At 36.6% G+C, this 19,859-nt stretch overlaps 1 protein-coding gene across 1 annotated transcript in view; it reads right to left on the bottom strand.

Annotated features, from left to right (window-relative positions):
* Positions 1–19,859, bottom strand: part of ATP11B (ATPase phospholipid transporting 11B (putative)) — a 71,163-nt gene that overhangs the window by 23,289 nt on the left and 28,015 nt on the right. Inside the window, exons 8-23 of the mRNA XM_009288054.2 lie at positions 18,648–18,695; positions 15,706–15,770; positions 15,056–15,137; positions 13,596–13,746; positions 10,719–10,916; positions 10,291–10,449; positions 9,804–9,976; positions 9,388–9,456; positions 8,247–8,320; positions 8,057–8,160; positions 7,733–7,914; positions 6,798–7,001; positions 6,377–6,530; positions 3,301–3,403; positions 1,483–1,628; positions 252–311 (exon numbers count right to left, since the gene is read on the bottom strand). Coding sequence (XP_009286329.2) covers positions 252–311; positions 1,483–1,628; positions 3,301–3,403; positions 6,377–6,530; positions 6,798–7,001; positions 7,733–7,914; positions 8,057–8,160; positions 8,247–8,320; positions 9,388–9,456; positions 9,804–9,976; positions 10,291–10,449; positions 10,719–10,916; positions 13,596–13,746; positions 15,056–15,137; positions 15,706–15,770; positions 18,648–18,695 — 1,972 coding nt within the window. The remainder of the gene's footprint in view (positions 1–251; positions 312–1,482; positions 1,629–3,300; positions 3,404–6,376; positions 6,531–6,797; positions 7,002–7,732; positions 7,915–8,056; positions 8,161–8,246; positions 8,321–9,387; positions 9,457–9,803; positions 9,977–10,290; positions 10,450–10,718; positions 10,917–13,595; positions 13,747–15,055; positions 15,138–15,705; positions 15,771–18,647; positions 18,696–19,859) is intronic.

Below are 19,859 nucleotides of genomic sequence, written 5' to 3'. Positions count from 1 at the left end.
TTTATATTTATTAACATTTATTAGCACACTAATAGCAGCAACAAATAATTAATTACATGAATTTACTAGTTAGAAAAAAGCTATACTAACATAACCATCTAGTAACAAGCTATCAAATATAGAAAATGAAGCTGGATATTTGTTAAGTGTAAAATCTGTGCTGCTCCTGTGTAGTTCTTTCCCATTTTTTTAGTTATTTACCCCGAGTGTTTCATACACATTTACCAAGATGTAAGGCATCCAATACTTACTTGTTGTGAAAACAAACAGAAGAACTGATATAAAAATTGTGGTGTAATAAAGCACACATTCTGAAAAAAGAAAAGTGAAGGAAATAGTTAATCCTCAGTATATGCCTCACAACCCTAAAAGAAATTGCTTACTCTTACAAGCTGGTAAAAATACACAGCGAGAGCATAAAGCATTTCAGCATTTTAACTTGGCAAAGTGAAGCAATATGCTTTGCTCGAGAGCATATTTTGTTTGTCCTTTGGGACAATGAACCTGAAAAATATAAACTTAATTCATATGTGCTTGATGAACACATCTCATTATGGGAGTACAAGTAGTGTTAAAGGAGAAGAAATCCATCCATTTTCCCCTCAGTTTCTTTGTAAGAATTTCTTTGCGAAATATTTTCCACATTTCATTCAAGAAAGCCTGTGCCCTGCTCATGTGAGCTTTCTGCATGGGAGTAGACAAAACAGAAACCAAAACCTAACACCATGCTGTTATCCTGAAATGAAAGCAAACAATAGAAGATTAAAAAGTGGCTTGGTGGCCAATGCTAGAATCTCAGATAAATTTCAAGTAGGCGGGGCGGCAGGAAGACATTATTAGCATTTTAAACACCCCAGGCCAGGACTGAGCTTCCAGGTGCTTAAGTTTACCCTGCTGCTTCATGCCAATAGCTCCCTGAGAGGTATCTGGAGAGAACTCAGTCCCAGGTGCCTACTTCCCCTGCAGTGTTTCACCTCAGGATTTCTTAAGTCAAGGCTGGGACTGTTAAGTTTTCTTAAGGTGAACCTGCCGGCAAAGAGCATGCTCTCTCCCCATACACTTTCTGCGGGCCCTTCCCTCCCTCAACTACTTCCTGTGCTCCTTTTTCCTTTTAAGAAAGATGAATTAATTTGTTTCATATTAAATCAATAAACAAAAAAGGTTCTACTTTTACATCTTGCTAAAGAATGCATTTAATTTCAGGCTGGCGATAACTGCTTTCAGAGAGCAAACACGTCTGGCCTCTCAGCCTAGGCAAACTCATTGTGGTATTTAAAACCTACTTCTAGGTGGAAGTACTAAACAATTTCACAGTTAAACTACCGCATTTGGTTCTAAAATATAAAAAAAGCCCAGAAAACGTGTTTGAACAAACATATTTAACCTGTTCCAAACAACACTCTTAGATCTGAAATAAATTTCTTGCTGGGAAAGAGTTACACATTTTTCTGTGAACTTCACTAGCACGCTTTGCAGACTTACCTTATAAAAAAAGTACTGTACCAGGGTTGCTATTCTAATATAGTAAAAGTGCCCATGAACAAAAAGCAACTTGGAGAGGAATTTAAACCGTGCTATTGCATAGTCACTGTTTCTTACAGCTTGTCTTCCTTCCTTGCCCATGATTCCTGTAACATTTGTGAAACGAAACAGAAAACAGGTTAAATATTATAAAAATTAAAGTTTAAAAAAAAAAGAGCAACATACATCTGAAGCTACAATTCTGTTTTCCTGCACTTCAACATTATAAAAGACTTCAGCAACTTTCAGTTCCAAAAGAAGGCATTATTCTTGACACTTACAACTAAGGAAAACTGCTCATTTGATACCGATTCAATTAAAAAAAAAAAGACTACTATTTCCATAAGCTATGCTTAAGAAAAGATTTATGGGGAGACATAGAAATAATAACACTCATACAAAACCAAAATTCCCAAACCAAGCAAACCATTATCACTCCATCATCAATTACCAATTTACTTAGCATGTTTTACTTCAGAGAGGTTTTTCTTAAAGTACTTTCTGGGAATAATGTATGATTTATAAGCAACAGCAGAATAAAAGAAATTATGTTCTTACAATAGCAGTTTACTTAATCTGATGGGCTGACAATGCTTGTCACAGGTGACCACAAATTCATTTCTAAAAACTCTTATTAAGATTAGGATAAGCACACACAGAGAACACAAAATGCCCTTTTACAGAAGAATAGTCGTCCAGGATTCCTGAAAACCAGACGCTTAAAAGTGTTGGTTGCTTTTGAAAAAAAGATAGTCTAAAGGTCCCATCACCCTCCGTGGCAAAGATTTGCTAGTTCTGACCAACGTACATGTAATGTCTAATATGCTACAAATTACAATAAAAACGTGAATAATTTTTTTTTTTTAATAAGCTTCAGTTAGTTGACAAACTAGCTGTAGAATAAAGCATCATTTGCTGTTGGCCTCTAATCTTCTCAAGCAGGCTATACCCATGGTCTTAAAAATCATGGCCACATGATTTACATGATAAACATTACATACACCTTTTTAATCATAAAGGATGACAGATTGAATATCCTGATGTACCAATACACCAATACCTTAGGTAAGAACGTTCAGCATTTACTATTGTAATAAACACCATCCACCAAAGTCAGTAAAGGAAATACCAAAACACTATGTGATGGGTACCAATTCAGTTGTATGTATGTTTTGTTTTTCACTCAGTTATATAACACAGCAGGGGAAAAAAAAAGTTTAAAGAAGGTCCTGGCCAGGTAACAGAAAACAATATAAACAGAGAAAACTACCAACCTTAGCTGAGAATCAGCCTCTCAAGAGATGTAATGAAAGCCTTCTCCTCAAAGACAAACTAGACACAAATGGCATTTCTACAGTGATACAGACGTGGTGCAAACAGTGGCAGTTTAGAGCAAAGAAAGGTTTAAAGGTCAAGTTTACACAGGAACTTAGAACCCGACAATGTCTGAAGTTAGAGATACCTACTTCCAACACCTGAAGCAGAGTACTTCTGAGATTCTGGTTACAGAGAATCTTTGCTGTTCTTAAGGCAGCATTAAGCAGGGCCTCTGATTATTGGTAGACTACACAACAAACCTAAGACTTCTGAAAGCAAACAGCCTTAACTTTTAAATGTCACTAAAACTCTGCTACAACAGATGACACAGATTAACACCCTGTCATTCACAGGTGCAAAAACCTTAGAAGTTTATCTGTTTATAAACACTATTCATGATCTAATCCTTTACTAAAATTTGCATCTTATTTGCCTTTATCTCTTCTGACAAAAGAAAGTTACCTATGCCAACATGTGCTTCTTGTATCATGCTCACATCATTAGCACCATCACCAATCGCTAATGTTATAGGTTTCTCTGGAGACGTTTTTAACAGTCGCACCACCTGGAAAAAAAAAGGGCAGAAATTTTTCAGATTAGACAGACAGACTATCTACAAACCATAACACTAATTCCCAAGTATCTCAGTTACCTACCTGTAAATATAATTAATATGTTTTATGAATGTGCACGCTTGGGTAAAAAACATCTTTGGCATATCACATGCACAAATTCATTGCTCCTTCAGAAAAGCCGCTTGCTTTGGGGCACAAGCCTTATTTAAATATTATGCCTGCCTTGAGCTTATTTTGCTGTTCTTATCTAGATGTTCTTTTACAACTCTTAATTTGGTGCTTTATCATACAAAATAGTCAAGTAAAAGTTGGAACTGAAAATTTACTTAGGGAGTAATCCAGATTTAATGCCCTTTACTAGACATGCCCAGATTCTTCACATTTTCAATTAATGGAACTAATCCGTGTAAAAGAGGAATCTGTAAAAACAATGTATTAGCTCAAAGATCAATACATGCTGTTATTAAGGAATATAGTTTCTTTTTAAAGCAACTTCATCATCACCAATGGGTATTCTCAGTTGGAAAAGTCACAGAAGAAGATAGGACAGAAAGAGGGAAAAAAATTGTTTATATATTAGGCTCCAAAATCCTCAAAAGAAGAGCAGTGATATCCCGCTCTTCCCAGAAAGGAAACAGCTCTTTAATATAAGTGCCAACATTATTCTAAATAGAGAGAGTTAGATGAGGTTTTTGGTTAAGGAGAATTAATAATTCATTAACCTCCCAAAGAGCTCTAACTAAAGGTAGAAGCTTCACTAACTCAGTCGTAAACAGGCTGCAGAGGTAAAGGTGTGAATGCAGATCCAGGCGGCTTTCTAAAAACAAAAAAATATTTACCTATGAAAAAATATTGCATTTTCCCCCCAAAGTTCCAGAAAACCCAAAGTGGAAATATGAACAGAGCAACAACTGCATGAGGTAAGTAGATACCAAAAACTGTATTCAAATAATTGAGTTCCAGCTGGCAGTGTCACAGTGCATTGATTCATAGGAGTGGTAACTCACTTCACACGAGGAACACAACAGTGATTAAATACAGTCCACAGTTCAGAGTAATCCACCTGATTGTGGGAATGCATTCCCTAATTGCAGGTATTAATATTCAAGTTTAAAGGTTCCCCATTCCTAAGGGGCAATTATTTCAAATACATTTAGCATTAGAACTTAGTAAGCAGCCTTAGAGAAGTAGCAAGGCTGCAGTATGTCACCCAGATCAGTCCTCATGAGATACTGAAGACTGTGGTAATTTAGACAGACAAACATCTATGTGAAAATGTCAAGACAAATCCTCTGGCAAATTTTACCAACAGCAATCAGCAGCAGCTCTGACTGACATGAAAGATGTTCAAAAAGGTTTCTGAGCCATAAAACATACAAAAATAAGTAGTGAGACCGCTAGCCATATACTAACGAGCATTAAAGGAAAAGATGAGGGAAATATTAAGCCGAGTTCCAGCTTAACCTTAGAATAAATTTCACAAAAAGTGTGCCTACAGCAGAAAATCAAATGCAAGACAAAAAAAAACTGCCATATACTTCCTTCCCCACCCTTCTCTCCAATGTTGTACAGCGTTTGTCTCGGTGATTTATACTTCAGCATTTAAAGTCACTGCCATCAAAGTTAGGTTTTACTGTATTTTATGACAAAACACAGGAAATAATGGAGATTACCCGCTGGACAGGATAAGAATTAAGGAAAGCATTATTGGCTGCTTTCTGCCAAATTTGGCAGTACAAACCACATTATAAATCAAGTTAAATGACAAAATAAGAACAAGGACACAACATAGGCAAATTATACCTTAAAGAGAGGGGATGGCAAAAATTTCAGCTAAAAGAGTGTACATAAAGTGGACGCACATCCAACAAACTGTTTTTCTCACAGTAGTTACAAACAACTTCCTTTTAACATTATACTGAAACTAGTATTTATACTACTAGTATAAAACTACCAAGTTTTATACACAGCTGAACAGTTTTATAATGAAGCGATTCTAAAGACTACATTAAAAGTCTGGCTAAATGTTGGAAGCAGGAAGAGTGACCTCAAAACAGGTCACTCATGCTATAGTAAAAGAGCCTGCCCTCTTGGACATCTAGTACCTCACGTAAGGGTTTCCTAGTGCTTTAAGGTAAAAAGATGTCTTTTTTCTTTTTGACAAGGTGTAAAAATACAGTGGGCAACAGTGTCCTTTCAGAGGTTTAATATTACAGGAAATACATGCAAAAAGCCTTTACAGCATACAGATAAGCTAAAAGTATAATTAATTAAAAAATACTCCGACAGAGGTATACAATTGAATACTAGTCAAGAAAAAGAGAAGCATAAAATGAAGAAAGAAAATTTCAAAAGGAAAGAATAAATATTATAGCTCTTCAGAGCTTAGCTTTCTAGAGTAAAAAAAAATTCACAAAATCTGAACTTGAATTTTATCTGATCTGTATTTGAGTAAAATTAAGTACACGTGGAAAAAAAAAATGGTCTTAGATGAGAGCATTAAGGCAAACCTCTCCTGAAGACTAGGCCTCAGCCTCCCTTCCCTTCTACTTTCTCCTCAAACTTGAGTATTTTTTAAATCTTTAGAGAAGCACATTTTTACCCTACCGCTTCATGAATTTTAATTTAGCTTTTTTGGTTTGGAGAAGTGATGGAACAGGCAATGCAAAAGCATGCAGGTGATCAGGACAGCTACTGCCTTACAGAACACTCAAGAGGCTGATCAAAGATTAGCCTTTTTCTTGCACGGTGGCAGTATTTTGACTCTCCTCCATCCACTTGCAAATTTTCAAACACAGACATAGAAACTTCTGGGCAAACTACTCCAGATCAACCGAATTTAACAAGGATTCAAAAGTCACATAAAAGGTCAGGCAAACAAACAAAGCAGTTCCAGAAATCCTTGCCTCCTCAAAGCACGATAAAAACACCTACAAGACAATCCCGATTATATTCTTGCTTACCTTTGCTTTCTGAAGGGGTGCCATGCGACAGCACAACACTGCAGAACAGTTTTTGCAAACTTCCATGAACAGTTTTTCATGTTCCCTGAGTGCAAGAGAGAGGCTGGTCCCATCCACAACCAGTCCATGCTGGATAACATGGTCTTCCTTTATTCTATTCAGGGACAAAAATGTTGGCTTTGTATTGGTGTGACGGAAAAAATTAAATTTTGTTATGAAATACGCAGTTGCCCATACAATAAACAAAGAAGTTAGCCTCGTAGACAGACTGCTTCTTCAAGTCCGCTACCATATTAATAAATAAATTTCTAAAAAGGCAACTTCATGTGTTTGGCACATACATCAAAGAGATTGTCATAAAATTTGAAAATAAAAGAAAACCAAGATCATCACTGAGATAATGACACCTCGGGTATTTTACCTCTTGGCTAGCTGCCTCAGTTGCTCCACGCATGTACTGTCTGACTTGTGCTGCACAAGCTCAAGGATGTTCATGGTTCTATGAAAGTGTCCACATGATAAACTGACACTAACAGCCGTTTCGTGCTTATCTCCAGTGAGTACCCACACTTTGATACCAGCCAACCTGAGTGCTTCTATAGTTTCTTGGACTTTCTCCTGCAGTCTAGAAACAAGAAAAATCTTAAATAACCAATCAAACACTTTACAAAAAAAGAGCTCACACTGTAACTCCATGTTACTGCTGTAACCCCACTGTCACGATGATTTAAGACTGCATTTCCAACGTTACATATATTTTCAGAGAATCACAGTCTGGTAGATGACATTCTGTTACCAGAAATAAAACGAAGGCCTTGATGAAACAAAAACTGAACTTCAGTCCTGCGAAGTGGTCAAAAATTTGTAATAAGCATATCTTAATTTAAATTAGGCACCATTGCTGCATTTGAGAAGCTTTAAAACAGTCCACAACAATGACTACCTACTGTGGTACATGAAAAGCTTCTAGGTGCTCCATCTGTACACTCCAGTGTACAATACACCCTCTGACTTACAGAATACACACTACACAAGCAAAATGCTTTGTTAAGTAGCTATGTATAGAAGTTTTCCCAAGGAATTAGCCGTCACCCTAAATATTTACTGCAATTATTCTGTTTCACATACATTAAATCTCTCCTGATGAAGCACACTATGTCATCGTTATTAAGCCAAAAGCAGTTGGTACATGTGTTTTGAATGCTCCTCAATCCAAAGAGTGGTAAACATACTGAACAATAGCACAGAACTTTTGGTCGTGGCGGGATAGTTTTTCATGGCACACATCATATTTCAGTTATGAATCCTAAACTCGCTATGTTTTTGAGTGTAGTTAGCAGAAACTCCATTGCATACTTGTCTTCTACTCCTGTAGCCCCAAGTAATTCCAGATCCCTTTCTATGAAGTTGAATACATCTGCTAATCTTTCTTCCCGTTGTTGTAAGGCAGTCCTGGCCTCATGAAGGCGTTTGCCAATTTCTTGATACTCCTCAGGTGTGAATCTTCTGTAGGCTACGCACAAAGTTCTTAGTCCTTTCTGTGAGAAAATAAAAGACTACATTCAGAGTAGACAAGATTCTGACCTAACAAGAAGGTGTCACCTGCAATTCGTTCACTTCAAGTCACAGAATTTGTACCGAGGAATTTTCTTCCCATCAGCTGGGCAAACATACACTTACCAAAGCAAATTCATCAACATGTATCCTTGTTTTGTCTATTTCTCCACTCTTACTACGAGGAAGAATGGAAGATTCTGCTCCCTTTGTGAATAAAAGTTTTTCCCCTAAAAAGTGAAATAGAACAGAAATTAAGAATACATACTATTTAAGAAGTTCTCAACTGCAGCTTATGCAACTTCTGATCACTTACCTGAGGGACTCTCTACAATGACACTCATTCGTCTGCGATTTGGATCAAACTCCAAAACATGAAGCAATTTATACCTGTATTTTTTTGTTTTAATAGAAGAGGGAAGGGGAAGAAAACATTTTTAGAAATAAATTTCAAGACAATTACTTATAAATACATTCTTATCCCACAGAGCTTTCCCCAAAGTGTCATTTGTATATAGAAACTCTAAAACTAATGCTACCATCGTTGACCAATCACTGTTATCGGTGTTTGTGCAATTGATTGCTTTTCATCACTTTATATATATTTAATCCCATTCTGTAAGATAAAAGGTTCTTTAAGAATAAAAGATTTTTTTATCAATAGGAATAGCTTCCTGAACACTAGCTTTATATCTGGAGATTACAAGGAGCTCCTACCTATTCCTTTATCCTTAGAATCATAGAATCATTAAGGTTGGAAAAGACCTCTAAGATCGAGTCCAACCGTCAATCCTTCTATCAACCATCATATCCTTCTATCATTGCTTCAAGTGTAACTTTGAAAACTACATTTTATTTCTAACACTTGTAAACAATCTACACAGTCAAAAAAAGTGTATGTTCCCTGATAACTGGGCTATTTTTTGTTCTATTACCACTAGTTTAGAAAATTAATTTTAGACATTTAAATTTAAAATACTGCCAACTAATTGACACAGATCAAATGGATAAAAGGTGTTATGACATACCTCAGATATACAGTTATCAACAGTATTTCTACTCACTTTGGGAAAGTTTAAAACATGCAATTAGATTATGCAAACATGAGACTGATTCTGGGAACTTCTAGAGCTGAAAACACAAACTGTAAGACTTGAATAAGCAATCCAGTTTCCCAACTCTACTACAGTCTCAGCCTTTGATGAATGGGCAAAGACACAAACTTTTATAATACACACCTACACAGAGTAACTCACACAAAATTCTTGCATCTCAGTTTCAATTGGTAAGGAATAAGATGCAAGCTGTCCTTAAGACATCAAGGAAAAAGCATTAAAAAGAGCACGCTGTGGAAAGGCAAGGTTTTCTTATGAACAGAGAGGATTAAGAGGAGAACATTATATTAATCTTCACTATTGTTCTGTCCTTCAAAAGAAACAAGGAATAAAAACTAATACCTTTCTGATTTTCCGAGACTTTTTACTTCCATACTGTCCCCACTAGTTCCAGTAAATACTACTCCAACCCTAAACGGAAAAGGTGTGTGTGTGAGAAAAGAGACTCTTATACCCCATTACTGCTCTCTATTTCTAGAGAAAATTAGGAATTAATGCCCACTTTCTACAATATTTTAATAGCAACATACTCTGTCCATTATAATTTCTCAAGGATTTCCATAAATATTTTGAATCATCACTTCATAATATGCCTCATTTTTTGTGTATTTTATTTTTGTATGTTTTCATAGTAAACCGACGGTGCCAGGCCCTGGGCTTTACAATCTTTCTGAGCAATTTTTAAGACTGCTTTTAAAACAAATTGCCTGCCCTAGTAGGCAATTTCTACATTAGATAGTTTTGGCAGTACAACTCACCGGCTTGCAGCTTCAACTAAAGCTTTCTCATCTGGTGAAGAAGCATAATACTCCAATGGGGATGCTATTCCATTGGCATGCCAGGGACCATCAGCACCATCTGTTTGATCTGCATTGATCTGCACTGTATGACAAAGACAAACTGCTTTCAAGAAGAGTTCTTCCTCTTTCATCTATAAGAAGGAAAAAATTGTATTTGTAACATTTGCATAACAACCCAGTTTTGAACATACTTAATAAAAAAAAAGTTTTTATTTAAAAAATCTGCCAAGTATTCCATGTTAAATTATCACATCTCAACATGTTTAATCAATAGTTGTTCAGTAACACTTAATAGCTTCAAACTATTCAGAAATTCTGTTGTTTTTTTTTTTAAAATGTTAATGCTAGAAGAATATTTCTCTGAAATAAAACACTTTCTATCTAGGATGCCTGATGGTGGGGATGGGGGTGGGAGGGGTGGAGGTGGGAGTGGGGGTAGTCTTACCAAACTGTGCCTATTTCCATCTGGAGAATCTTCAGAAAACCCCTCTGGAGTTAGTTTACCATTGACCTCTTGGTACTTTATGCCATTAATGGAGCACTCCCGAAACTGCATCTCATTTTCAGTTAATTTTCCAGTTTTGTCTGTAAACACATACTCTACCTTTTGTAAAAGAAAACAAAAAACAGACTTGGAGTTGCATGTATTTGTTAGAAGAAAAAAAAAATAATCTCAACTCACACTCTGCACTACACACCCTTTTTTGCTCATGTAAAAATGTTAATTTCTGCCATCATTTATTTATACCTTATTTTTAAATTAATCAGAAATCAAAGTGCAACCAACAAGAAATCTGCAGTAACGAATTTTAATATTAAAAAAGAAGTAGAAAATAGAAGGTTAAAAAAGAAACAACATATTTTTTACTCTGCCTGTCCCAATTCCTCATTGAGGTCTGAAGTATTTACTTGTGCTCTCTGGTTTGTTTCTTCGTGATAGAGGTCAAGATCCCAGCCAATAAAAAAAGATCCAAGAAATTTCTGCATCTCAACAGTCACATACAGTGAAATAGGTATGATAAAATTGTAAAGTACCAGAAAAGCAAGAAAATCTGAAATAAATCTCAGAATCTACAAGAGAAAAAGAGAAAATGTACAGATTACTGCAGGGATCAGGTGAAACATGGTTACTTAGTTAACGTTTCAACATGCATGAAAAATGACAAATTGACAGAGCCGGAGGAGACCAAGTCCCATGTACACATGAGAGAGAACACACACAGTGACAATGCAGGCATTTCCAGGTTGCCCCAGTAACGTGCCTTCAGACTGATACAAAAAGACTGCCTTAAGCTATCACTGGATGTTTCAATTCTCAAGTTCATTAATTTTTGTCCTTTCTATGGAATCTGTCAGGAGGGCTGCCAATTAATATTAACTGTCATGGTGATTCTGTTTTCAAACAGTTCTCTTTAAAGAGCTGAAGCTGAAAAAACTAACGTGTTCCCCATTCCATCAAACAGCACCATTCATAGGCTTTTCTAAGGAACCATAAATGGTGAAGGCAAACAACTGATACTTCATGTTGTCAGAGGAATCTGTAAGTATTCTATATTGGTTTAGGACAGCAGAGCAACAAGAGGGTTCCTGTCTACTGGCATTCCCCAGTGACGTAGGTGATGCAGACTACGTGACAAGAAAGAGACTGTGTGGCTTTCAATGGCACAGACTTCTTTTATGCCTCTTCAAATCATTGTGTTCAACACATACATTTCAGGTAAACAGCTATGTAATAGGATAGAAATTTCTCTTTGTTAGGTATGACAATTTTAGCAAACTCTGAAATGCAACATTACAGTCTCTTCCAAGTCTCTTTTTCATCTGCACAACAAACTCAGTATCTAAATTGAACTTTGGGAATACTCTTACCAACACTTGTATATTGAGCAAGGGAGATTAGAGATGAGAAAAACTGGGACATCTCTTTCAACTCTACCAGATATTGGTGTAGGAGAACATTTTGAAGAAAGGGAGTATAAAACTAGTCAGCAGTTTGCAAAGCTAAGTAATGTCTGTTCTTCCCAATTAGGGTGTGTTGCCATACATTACTTAAGAAAAGTACCGATAATTAAGGTGTCTGACAAAAAACTCAGGAAGTACTGTGCCTTAAGAGATCTTCCAAACTAAACCAGAAAAGATAAAGATGGAGAGCAGTAATTCATGTAAAAGACGACATATTGAGAAGTGACAATTACTACGGTTAGCGAGTTTCTTCAAGCACTGTCTATTAAATAACAATCTGCACAACACAGGACAGATGAACAGAGAAAGCACTCCAAGTAAGGATGTCAGCATATTGAGAAATGCAAAGCAGATTGTGGAAGTAAACAAGGGAGAGAGAAAAACAAAGACATGATAAAAGGAGAGTGACATTGCAGAAACACAGATGGCTCTATGCTCCTGAAGGCAAAGGTAAAGGAATGGAAAGAACTTATCCCAGTCTTATTCGGAACTGAAAAGGCTCCACAGGCTAGTCTAACTTACATAGCAACTACTTCAAACTAAGATGAGCCAAGAATTTACTTGACTGACCACTTCAAACAGTTGAAAGTGCGTTAAGTGGGTGCAGGTACTAAAAATAAAACTCACTAAATAATTTGAAAACTTTTAAAGTCATTTAGTACTTTTCAACAGTGAGACTTTTAGATAAGATTATTTTAGAATACATTGACAAATTTTTGGTAACTGCAGTGATAACCTGAATTAATAATTTTAAATAAAACACAGCATTGAGATAAAGATATTTTTCCAGTTAAACCACAAAAAACACTTTGCATGATAAGCTTCTCAAAGTTGCATGTTCTACTGAAACGCCAGTAAACTCTTAACTCGCCTTGAATCAACTACATTCTTGAATTACTTCTTTTTCCTTCCTGAACCACTGTGTACTAACCATAAATTTCACTCTACTTGTGAAGCAGAACAGAACTCTCCTGACTTTGGATTTGGACCTTTTTGCACCTAGTGAGCACATTCAATTCTCAACTGTCTGGGAGACAGGGGAGTGTGTGTGTGGGTGTTAAACATCTGACACCACATCACATGTGGAAACTGGATTTCAAATTCTTCTGTGCTTTGAAAATCCCCTCTACTTCTTAGAATCAGCTCCAGCCAACTCCTGAACTGCTTTGGAAGAAGGCAGACTCATACAGAAATAAAAAATTAAACAGAACACAAAAATACAGAATGATTAAAAAAAGACGCTTCTCAGAACTGCAGACGGAAGGAACAGTTCAAAGTATCCCCCCAATCTCTACAGAAAAGTGAGAAGGCAAGCAGGAGCTTGAGCAAAATTACAGCCTTACAAAATTGTCTGAACAATCTCAACATCACAGAATGTCTAAAAATGTCTGAACTGTGAAATCACTGCAATGGAACGTGCACAAGAACAGCCATCCTCCTCCTCTTTTCATTTACGGAATGACAAAAGACACCCAAAAAGAACAATACCTATAATAAGAACATAGAACATCAGAAATACGTCCTAACAACACCCAGATTTTTCAAAAAGCTTGGTCTTTTCATAAAGGAAGAAAATGTCCAACCAGTAACAGAGGTAAGATATTTCTACACAAGGGTGAGGCTACATAGGACTAACTCTCTCAAAAACACTGAGACAACAGCACACAGACTTTCAAGTGGATCATGTGGTAGTTACACTTATATCCAAGAATAGAGACATAATAAATATCACATTCAGTATATAGTGGTTGAGGGTTCCTCAGATGTGCAACTGGGTAGATACATTACCTTACTGCTGTTTCTTTCATGCTCCGTTTTTTCATTATACCAAGGCTCATCCCATTTTTCTTCAGCTTGCCATGCATACTTTAAAATAGTGCTCAGAATGGCTTCAAAGAGGAGGATTATTAGATAAATAATCAGAAAAGAATTCATGGACCTACAAAGAGGCAAAAAAAATGCAACTTCAGTTTATTTTACTTAATCTGTTGACACACTGTGGTTACATGAACCGACCAAAAACTTATTGGACAATTTTTTTTTTAAATGCATCCTGTGTTTGATATGGATATAAAGTTTCTGTGTGACAAGCAGCCAACAGAAGTGAAAAGAAATCCTACATCTGACTAAGATACACTTTACCTATAGCAGTATGAAGACTAGATTAAGGTGCAAGAATACCCCAACAGCTGGCTTGTGTCACACCTGTTGTCCAAGATTTTGGGGGCTGACTTATCCTTCTCTTCTTCCCTGAGTATCTAGCAAGGCTGTGAAGGCAGTACAAACAACCACAGTGGAAATCCAAGGCTGCACCTTTTTCTTCACTTAGAAGAGCACTACCACATGCATCTGATTATTTAACCCAGGGCATGCTTTACCAGGATATAGTCAAACTTGCCTCTATATTCTGTAATGCTAGCCAGACCATCTTTCCACCCCTGGCTTTGATGACTGTACTTTTCTTGTGCACTCTACAGTTCTGTTTGTATCTGGCTATAGAAGAATAATCAATCCCATGTTTGCAAAAGAATGCCAGGATGCTATCTCAGATTTTTAGTAACTGGAATAAAGGCAACATATCAGAACTCCTTTTCCTTTTAAAATAATTCATGAGGTTCAACATATAAGTCTCTAATATAGTAACACCTATCCCGTAACTACGAGCAAAGATTTTTAAAACTGAGCCTGCGACTTCTGCTAGAAGCAAGATTCATTGCAAAACATATCTGGATAGGCTATATCCTTTAGACTATGTGAAACAAAGCTATTTTCCATTATATCAAATATTACGATTCAGGACAAAGATTTGTAAGTGATTAAGACTTCATTTCAATCCATCCTCTTTAAAGGCATGATGCAGTTTTACAGTAAAGGATGCAGAGAACAGCAGAGGCTGGGACTGTTGTGAAAACTATCTCTGAGCATCTGGTTCAAGCAGCATTTCACCTGTCATTATAGGTGAATAAATAATCTCCACATCTCAAAAACAAACCTCCTGAACTAACTTTTTCTGCTTTAGTCCTTTTTAAGCTTGGGAATTTCAACTTTGTACACTACTGAAAGAATCAATAAAGGATGAAACATCAAGAAACAGATTTTATCTTTATAACTTCCTACTGAAGGCAGAGCAATTACACTCTCTTCCCTTGCCTACAACCCAATGATGAGATCATCAGGGTTTTAAAGTTACTGAGGAAAAACTAAGTTAAAACTCTACAAATAAGAAAGATATTAGAAAATAAACATACTTTTCTACTGCTGACCGTTTCTGAGATTTACTCTTGTAATTTAATGCCATCTTTGTCTCCATACCTGTATACACTGCAACACCTGGGAAGGAAGGGGGGGACAAAGAGTTACACTTTATTTTCTGCATATATGCAATTTGCAGAATTTTTCGTTTTAAGAGACATAGGATAAAAATTAAGAGGTGATATTACTTTTGCGTTTACTTCAGTACAATGGTGAGACAGTATTTTGTAAGTATTTGCAATATTCTGCTATAGTAAAACGGTACTACTGAAGTAATTTTAATACCTAAAAAGCTGTTCATTATTATGACTGTACTGCTCTTCAATATGTATTTTATGGAAATCAGACTGGTAAATCTCAGGAGAAAGTCTTGAACAATGGGTAACAGTAACAACAGTCATTTATCCATTGAAATTAAGTTATTCCTTTATCAAACCACTTCATATATTTTCACAGAGCAGAGCTGGAACTTTATATCCTTAGAGATTCTTCAACATAGTATCATTACTTTCATCTATAATCATATCCCCTCAGGTAACAGTCAGCAAGATTATTACAATTTCTTCAGTGCAAGTAGAATTAAACCACAGTTCATTAACATGTTTTAAGAAGAGAATACTCTTTAAATATTTAGAGGTCTACAAACCAAATATTTCTTTAGTGTTTTTTAATCTTGCTCCACGAAGTAAAAGACTTTCAGGCCCAAGAGGTCTAAAAAGAAATAGACATATCAGCATTTAAAAATTAGTTGTTCTGTATTCTGTAGGACTAGTGAAATCCAGTTTCCTATGTAAAGTTGTCCTATATGCCCTATGAATTCCCACCACAACAACTCCAACCCCACCCTCATTTAAGTCCACCTTCAATCTTCTTACCCCTTTTACCACACATCACCCACACATCTCCACAGAGCTCTCAGTTTCCTTTCACATCGCCTTTGGTCACTGCCACACTCTCCCACCACTGTTCAATATCCCATAATTAGTGATTGAGCTAAATATACCAAATGGCTGGTTCAGAAAGACCTGCAAGTTACTTGAGAAGCCAGCAGGCAAAAAAACCTGTCGAGCTCACAGTGCAACAGGAGTGCTATTTTAGGTTTGGCTATTTTACCTATCTTACTTCTACCCCTCTGTCAAACTAAAGTGATCTAGCAAGTTCAAAAGCTATTCATACCAGAGAAACAAAGACAAACAAGTAGATGGACCCACCACCACCACAACAGTGCAAGTTCTGCTTCCTAACACAAGAGTAAAATTTCATAAGTGTTTTTTCCTCACATCTATCACACCACAATACTACATTAATTTCATTGGCTAAGTTAACTGTAAACAGCACTGTGAAAATAAAGGTCCCATTAGAATCGAGGTTCATATAAGGTTAGAGCCATATGTTCTACTCCAGTGGCTGTATCATCCTTAGAAACTGCCAGCAGGGTTGGTTTGAAACAAAAACAAAACAAAACAAAAAGGTGCATTCACTATTTTTGCCAGTGTTTCAAATGAAAGCAGAAATTGAACAACTGCGGTGGCCAGGTTGACATACTGGGTATAAGTAAAAGAATTAAAGATCATATACTAAGTGCTACGGCATACAAGCCCTTGGGTTTGTCTTACTCTTCCATTAGCTGTACCACAAGCAGTCCATGATCACTATTATATAAACAAAGCTCTTATACTTGAAGTTCCTTTGAAAGCATAACCCGGAGTTACTCAAAAAACCCCCCAACCCCACACCCCACCTCCCACAGTTAAACATTTAACTGTCACATTTGCAGTAACATTTACCATCACAAATACTGTGTGCACAATTATACACACGGATTATGATAGGTTCTTTAAATTACACATACATATGTTACTATATTAGGCTAGACTCAAACTTTAACTGAAAATTGAACTAAAAGGGACTAAATGCTCAAGCATTTAACCTTTTCTTATAAGAAACCTAATGTATATTTCTGGATTCAAATGTTTTTTGCAGTTTGTAAAACCAGTCTGACAAACCCAAAATACAAAACCTGAATCAGTGCAACACAGACTAGACAAGTTTATCTTTGACAGTCAGAAGATACAGCTCCACCAGTAGTCAGAACTTGCAATTTTTTTTCACACTCCCTTTAAACTGGCTCTGTTATATGTTGTCAACTAAATTATTTTGATAGATTATCCCAAAGCTGAACCTGTCAAGCTTGGCAGTAATGAATTCTGAAAAGCTTGAAGTGAAGTAGCACATAAAGCGACCTCAGAAAACAGCTGAGTGGGTGTTGGGGGGCAGGAGGGCATGTTTGTGGGGGTGGCTAAGGCATTGGACTTGGGGCCAAGTGATCTGCTTTCTACATTCCCATATTTCTTGCAAAACCATTGACAAATCATTGATTCACTCTGAACTCCACGTTACTCCTATCTAAAATTGACAGATGTTTGCCAGCCTCATAGGAGGCTCTCAGATTGAAAGACTTTCAGTTCTTCAGACTGAAGGCACATATTACATGGAAAAGCATACTGCTTTAATATTTGATTCAGGTAGAAATTTCACTGAAGAAACATGTAAAGGATAACGTTTTGGACATTAGAAGAGTGAAAGAATCATAACGCGTTTACCTGTTTCTGTGACATATTTATACATCATAACACAGCACTTCACATTTTGAGAAGAGGTGACCAAGTTTTTTTGAAAGCTTGATTATCAACAACTCTCCAGAGAAAACAATTAAATAACTTGCATGATAAATATTCCTGAAAATCTGGCAATTTCTTGTGAGTGATTTCTCCATCTTTATTTCAAACCATGACCTTTCTCACTCTTGTTCTTCCTATTTTCTTTCCTGTCCTGTCATGGTGGGGGGTAGTGAATGAGCAGCTGTGTGGATGCTTGGCTGCTAGCTGGGGCCAACCCACCACAATTAACAATCTTCTGAGGAAGTCCACATGTAGGTCTAAGTGGCTTCACATCTTTATTTTCATATTTTCACATGTGTTTAGGTGTATGCTACTTGCACAGGGAAAGGTTGTGAGCACATGATTATGTGCACATAGCTTTATGTGTACACAATTATGTGTTGACTATTACAGATGTAAGCACTTATCTTTACAGTCCAGGTAGTACAGTAGTTTGAAACATATACTAAAAGCTACAAATGTGTAGTAGAGGCTTTGTTAAAACAGACCAATAATTTCTAGGAATTTCAACTGCAAAAACACCTGCTCAGTGCCTCTGATAAACAGATGACAGGGGATCTGTTGTAGTCTACATAACATGCCACTGGAAAATGTTTAAGATCAATAAATGTTTTAAGTAACAAATAGCAATGAAGTTACCAGCTGATTACCAGTGCCTAAGAATTACCCCCTTCAGAACAGCCAAGCTTTCCAGAACTGTCCTATTAAATCTGAAAAACTGGGTAGTAATGAAATTTCTTTCACTAATTTTTTTCTCATCTCCATCTGAAGTATGCAGCTACAATTGATACTTTCAGTAAAAATAACCCTCCCTTTCGTATATTCAACAGTAACTCTTTTTTGTGATGGTCATGTTTTTAACCACCTCCACCAGTTCTAAACATTAATCTTACAGAATTTTACTTACCGTACAATTTCTTCAGTTTGTTGACTTACAGTTATTCTTCCAACAAATCTATGAAAGACGGCCACATGTTAGAAGTATCTACATAAAGACTCAAAAACGTAAAAAACTCCTCTATATTTACAAAAAAGTCATTAATGGTTCACAAGTACAAAACAATTGACTTTTATTAACAATCAAACTAAAACAATATGGCAACACTGGCAATAATTTTACAAGAGAGATTTAACAATAGAAATATTTATCCTTCAAAAGAACAGTCATTTGAGAAAGCCTATTAGGTTTCATTAATAAAACCACAAAAGATTATATTTCTTACCCAGTTAAAACAGATTGTGACTTCTTGATGTATCAGTAAGAAATAATTCCTCAACAAATATAAGTTAGCATATTATCCATCAGAAATAGTAATTTTTCATTTAATAAAGCCAATCTACTCTGCTATTAACATCTGACACTTGCATATTTAGCATGACCCCAGCTACAATTAGGGACATAAACTCTATAGTAATTGTACCTTAACTTGATGTTCTCTACAAACTGAACTAAAGATCAGTTTGAATAGCTGTTCAAATAAGTATCTTAGTTTTTAAGAATTTAATATTTCTCAAAGATCCCAAAGCTTACTTACGAATAGCTGCTGTGATATACTCGGATTTTGAAAACTACTACTTGATAGCTACCATTTTCCATTATACAATTCAGGAGAAACTTTCATGGGAATAAGGAGTTCAGCTGTCTCACAGGGGGAAAAGGATTCTTGCTCATGAATTGGCGGGGCTCATCGAGAGGGCTTTAAACTAGGTTCGAAGGGGGAAGGGGATAAAACCAGGCTCACTAGAGATGAGCCTAGGGGTGGCATGCCAATGCTGGGGGCGAAATCGATAGCCCAGCTCAAGTGCATCTACACCAATGCACGCAGCATGGGCGGCAAACAGGAGGAGCTGGAAGCCATTGTGCAGCGGGAGAGATATGACTTAGTCGCCATCACAGAAACATGGTGGGGTGACTCTCATGACTGGAGTGCTGCAATGGATGGCTATAGACTCTTCAGAAGGGACAGGCGAGGAAGGAGAGGCGGTGGGGTGGCCCTGTATGTTAGGGAGTGTTTTGATTGTCTAGAGCTCAATGATTGTGATAATGATATGGTTGAGTGTTTATGGGTAAGGATGAGGGGGAAGGCCAATGAGGCAGATATCCTGCTGGGAGTCTGTT

This window comes from Aptenodytes forsteri, unplaced genomic scaffold (assembly GCF_000699145.1).
Source record: "Aptenodytes forsteri isolate BGI_AS27 unplaced genomic scaffold, ASM69914v1 Scaffold72, whole genome shotgun sequence".
Classification (NCBI taxonomy): Eukaryota; Metazoa; Chordata; class Aves; order Sphenisciformes; family Spheniscidae; genus Aptenodytes; species Aptenodytes forsteri.
Note: the sequence above shows the minus strand (reverse complement) of the source record. Positions and strands in the feature narration are given on the sequence as shown.